The sequence below is a fragment of the Panthera uncia genome, chromosome C2 (assembly GCF_023721935.1).
Source record: "Panthera uncia isolate 11264 chromosome C2, Puncia_PCG_1.0, whole genome shotgun sequence".
NCBI classification, from domain to species: domain Eukaryota; kingdom Metazoa; phylum Chordata; class Mammalia; order Carnivora; family Felidae; genus Panthera; species Panthera uncia.
The window spans coordinates 147,646,485-147,650,570 of NC_064810.1; the positions used below are offsets into that span (position 1 = coordinate 147,646,485).

The 4,086-nt window shown below is 54.0% G+C and overlaps 1 protein-coding gene across 1 annotated transcript; it reads right to left on the reverse strand.

The window, feature by feature from the left end:
• Positions 1–1,090: 1,090 nt before the first annotated feature.
• Positions 1,091–3,832, reverse strand: EIF1B (eukaryotic translation initiation factor 1B). Its single transcript, XM_049628958.1, has 4 exons — positions 3,524–3,832; positions 2,407–2,570; positions 1,894–1,995; positions 1,091–1,493 (listed from the first exon to the last, which is right to left on the reverse strand). The coding sequence occupies exons 1-4, from the start codon at positions 3,552–3,554 to the stop codon at positions 1,449–1,451; spliced, it is 342 nt and encodes a 113-aa protein (XP_049484915.1). The 5' UTR covers positions 3,555–3,832; the 3' UTR covers positions 1,091–1,448.
• Positions 3,833–4,086: the final 254 nt, after the last annotated feature.

A 4,086-nucleotide genomic window follows, 5' to 3' on the forward strand; every position in this document is an offset into this window, starting at 1 on the left:
CACCTCTCAACTAGAGGCGGAATCGTTGTAAAATGTTACGGATAGAAAACTGAGGATTGCTCAGTGAAGCTGAAGAATGCTCAACAGCTTAATCTTCTTGTTCAAATTGTACTGATTTTCAGAAATGAGCTTGCTAAATCTGGCACCGTCTTCTGGTATTCTCACTTAATAGGACCAATCTTAAGTAGTAATGGGGTGAGAAAGTGAGTCTATCACTTAGTGTCTTTAAAAGGTCAACTATGGGGCCCATTTTGCTTGTCCAAAAGCAGTCCCCTCAAAATAGGGGCAAAGGTTCAGCTGGTACAGAACTGGTGGCCCACGTGAGACATCTCTCACATCATCATCAGGCCGGAGAGGACACACATTTGTGGACGCATCTTGGCAAAATGGTTTCAAGGGCATGGCTTATGTAACCGAGCAAATTATTACCATCCACCATCCACAGTGGAGTGTGGAACTCGAGCTGCGAATCTATTTCTCACACCGTCCCCAATCCCCTGCGAGATCACCCACGGCTCTCACTTCCTGTGGCGGAACACATACCAAAGCCAAGACGCAGTGAAAGAACACGGATCTTCTGGCCCGGGAGCCCTGAGCGGGCACCCCGATGCCCAGCACTCCCGGCAAGATAATCTGCACCTCGTCTTCCGTCTGCAGGACAGCGACACCAGCCACCAACACTTGCAGGACAGCGCATGTGACTGAACTTATTTGGGGTCGGGAGCCTGCTGTATCATCTGGACTTGGGGACAGACTCATGTGGGTAGTCCAGTGACAGCGATAAAAGCACACAGAATTCTACGTGCTAATACCTGGGAATTTAAACTGTACTTCCTATTTTCAAACTTTAACACCACCTTCTGATAAATCTTGCCTCTGGCTGAGCTTATACTCCAGTTCTCATTCTCTTCAGTAAGTCAGTAAAGGAAGAACACAGGTTACATAACAAAGGTGCCCCTCCGGCTTTGGGTTTAACAGCAGGTGAAAACTAAGCAGAAAGAACACTTGCAGAAGGAGAACTCCGACTCTGAAAGACAAAACCTGCGTATTTACTTGCTTAGATTTGGGAGCCTGACTGCTCACAAAAGGATTCAGAGATGTTTCTTTATTGTCAAGCTGCAACATACATGGTTTAATACAACAAAAAAGCATTTAATCAGGTGAAAAAGAAGCTGAACAATAAACAAATAAACACTCAAAACAAAATATTTTCCATTGGAAACATGTTAAGATGAATACGGGGTTTCGTTACCATCTTACTGCAATTTTCTTGTGTGTTACCAGCCTACATACCCCATGTTCTCTGTAATCATGCAGGTGTGAATGGGAGTTTGAACGATTAAATACATGAAAAGTCCGTTTACTGCAGAGAGTCATTTCACGAGGCAGCCACACCGGGTTTAGAGGACAAAATCACTCAAGAAATTCTCCACGTCTTCGGGTTCGTTTTAGAATCCATGAACCTTAAGCTGTTCCTCCTTGACAATGCCAACCTGCAAGACAAACGTAAGAGAATCGCTCTGAGGGATGCAGGACTTCAGCCCCAAGAAAACGCGGAGCCCCGATGATAAAACAATCAGGGTTAACAGTCTGTTGCAACACTGTTCCTCGTGGCGTTTACTGTTAGCAATTCAGTAGACGCTGACATACCTTGACGTGCCCCAAAACTGGCTGTGCAGATACAAGAACGGTCACGTCATTCGAATGACAAAATAAACCAAAAACGGTTCCGCTGCCTTTAAAGTGCCGATACTGTATTTCTCTCTGTTAACGGACTTACCTCATTCACGTGATTTTTTTTTTTTTGAACGAAGTAGGAGATAATTCACCTTGTCCTTGAATACAATTTTGGAAGCAATCTCAAGCTTGTACATAAAGCACCCAATCACTCACCTCCAGGAGAAACTGGCAAATGTTTTTTCTTTGGTCACCTTGAAGCTGAATAACCTCTCCGTACTCGGGATGCTCAATCACAGTACCATTACAGGCGAATTTCTGGAGAAGGAGATGTGTCACACAATGGAGTCAGATACAACAAGGAGGTTTCACTTTGCCCATTAAGACCAATATACCATTTGAGTAGAGCTGATCGTGTTTAGGAAACACGTTTGGTCTCCCCAACACTCCCAAATTGATTTGCAAGTGAATCAGCAGGAAACATACGGGCAATGATTTTACTTAGAACACCAAGAACTGAGTATTCCACATTTCGTTTCTTTTGAAAGCCATTCACATCTCAGTTCGAAATGGGAGGCCACCCATAAATGCCTGGGTGTTAATTACCAGAACCAACAGGCTTTCCCCAGCCGGATCGCTTTCGCCCACACCGTTGGAGTGGAGTAAGGGTGTCCTGCTCGGAAGCGCATCAGTAGCTGTGGCTTAACCTTTCCTTCCCAACACCTTTACCTTTTTGAAAGCTTTCACAAGTTTCTTTTTGTCATAATCATCTGCAATGCCCTGGACAGTAGTCAGTGTCTTTCTGCCGTTCCGTTGCTGGATTCTTATATGAATGTAATCCTCAGTCCCTGCCGGGAGTAAGTCGTCACCCTTAGTTGCATCAGCAAAGGGGTCTGCAAAGGGACACACACAAAAAACGCCAAAGCGGAAGAATTACCTTCCAGAAAGTGATTCCCCGGTGTACGGCCCACTACGATCCAGGCCAGCGCCAAAGAAGGTTCTAGTGCCTCTGCTGTTTTTGCGGGTGGGGACGGGGCGGTGATGGGGGTGGGGCATTACCAAAACCCCCCGGCAAGGTGCTCTCGGCAAGGTGCTCTCGCAGAAAGAGGCACGTTTGAACGGCCGACGCCCCCCGACATCCGAACAGAAAACGCTATTCCAGGCAGACTTCTCGGGGAGCGTCGTCCTCTAACGGGGGGGGGGGGATTTCAAAAACACGATTTTACAGCTACGATAAAGACGTGCGTCATCTCGCCCCCATTCTGATGACAACAGAGGCACTCGAACGTGCCCACCCCAAGCACTTAACCGCGGCTGCGTCTGCAAGCAGCGAAACGGAGAAAGCTACCCACGTCCACGCACAAGCACGAGCACGGGTCTCCCCAAAGGCGTCATTTTACAGATTACTGCGCCCCGCCGGGGAAGCTGGACCGCGGGCCCGTGACCCATCGGAGGCCACGACCCGCGTCTCCAGCCCGACGCCCGCCGGAGCCGCTGGGCATCGGCTCCGACCGGAGCCGAAGGACGCCGATCCCCGGGGGTCCCGGCCCCGCGGCGCCCCGCGAGCGGAAGGGCAGGTCCGGGCGCGGCGGGGGCAGGGCCCGGGGCTCCGCGGGGGGGGGGGGGGGGGGTCCCGGCGGCTGCGGCCGTCCTCGGGGAGGGGGTCGCCAGGGGCCCAGTCGCCATTTTCTGGGCGCCGAGACAAAGCCCCACTCGGGGTGCGGGGAGGGCGGCGGGGGGCGGGGTGGGGTGGTCCTCGGGGCTGCGGGGCGGCCGGCGGCCCCGCCGAGGGCGGGCCGGCAGGCGCGCGGGGGGCAGCGGGCAGGGGGCGGCGGCCGGATCTTACCGAAAGATTGGAGGTTCTGGATAGTGGACATGCGACACTAGTGTGAGGCCGGTGAGGGGATAAAATTGCTGCGGGGCCCGCCCGGATCACCGAGTCTGGAGGCTGCAGTGGCGAGAAAAACGTAAATAACTAAGGAGACGCTTCGCCCCGGGGTTGCGACTCGGCTGGAGCAGCGGCGGCGGCGGCGGAAGCCGGGAGGAGGCAGGAAGAGGCGAAGGAGGAGGCGGAGGAAGAGGCGGCGGCCACGGAGGCGAGGACGCGAGAGAAGAGGCGGCGCTGTGGCTTCTCCCACAAAATGGCCGACGGAGGCTATTTAGCCGCGCCCGCCGCCCCTCCCTCGTGACCCGCCCGCGCCGGGCATCCTGGGACTTGTAGTTTTCTCGAGGCGGCAGAGCCCGTCCAGCCCGGGGCCGGCGGGCTTCCGGGACCGCAACTCCCGGCAGGGAGCAAGCCCTCCAGCGCCGGCGGCCGGGCCGGGAGGGTACCGGGGGCTTCGGCGCCGTCGGGGCAGAGCCCGCGGGGTTCGGGGAGGGGTGGGGGGGGGCTGTGCACCCCGTGCCTCG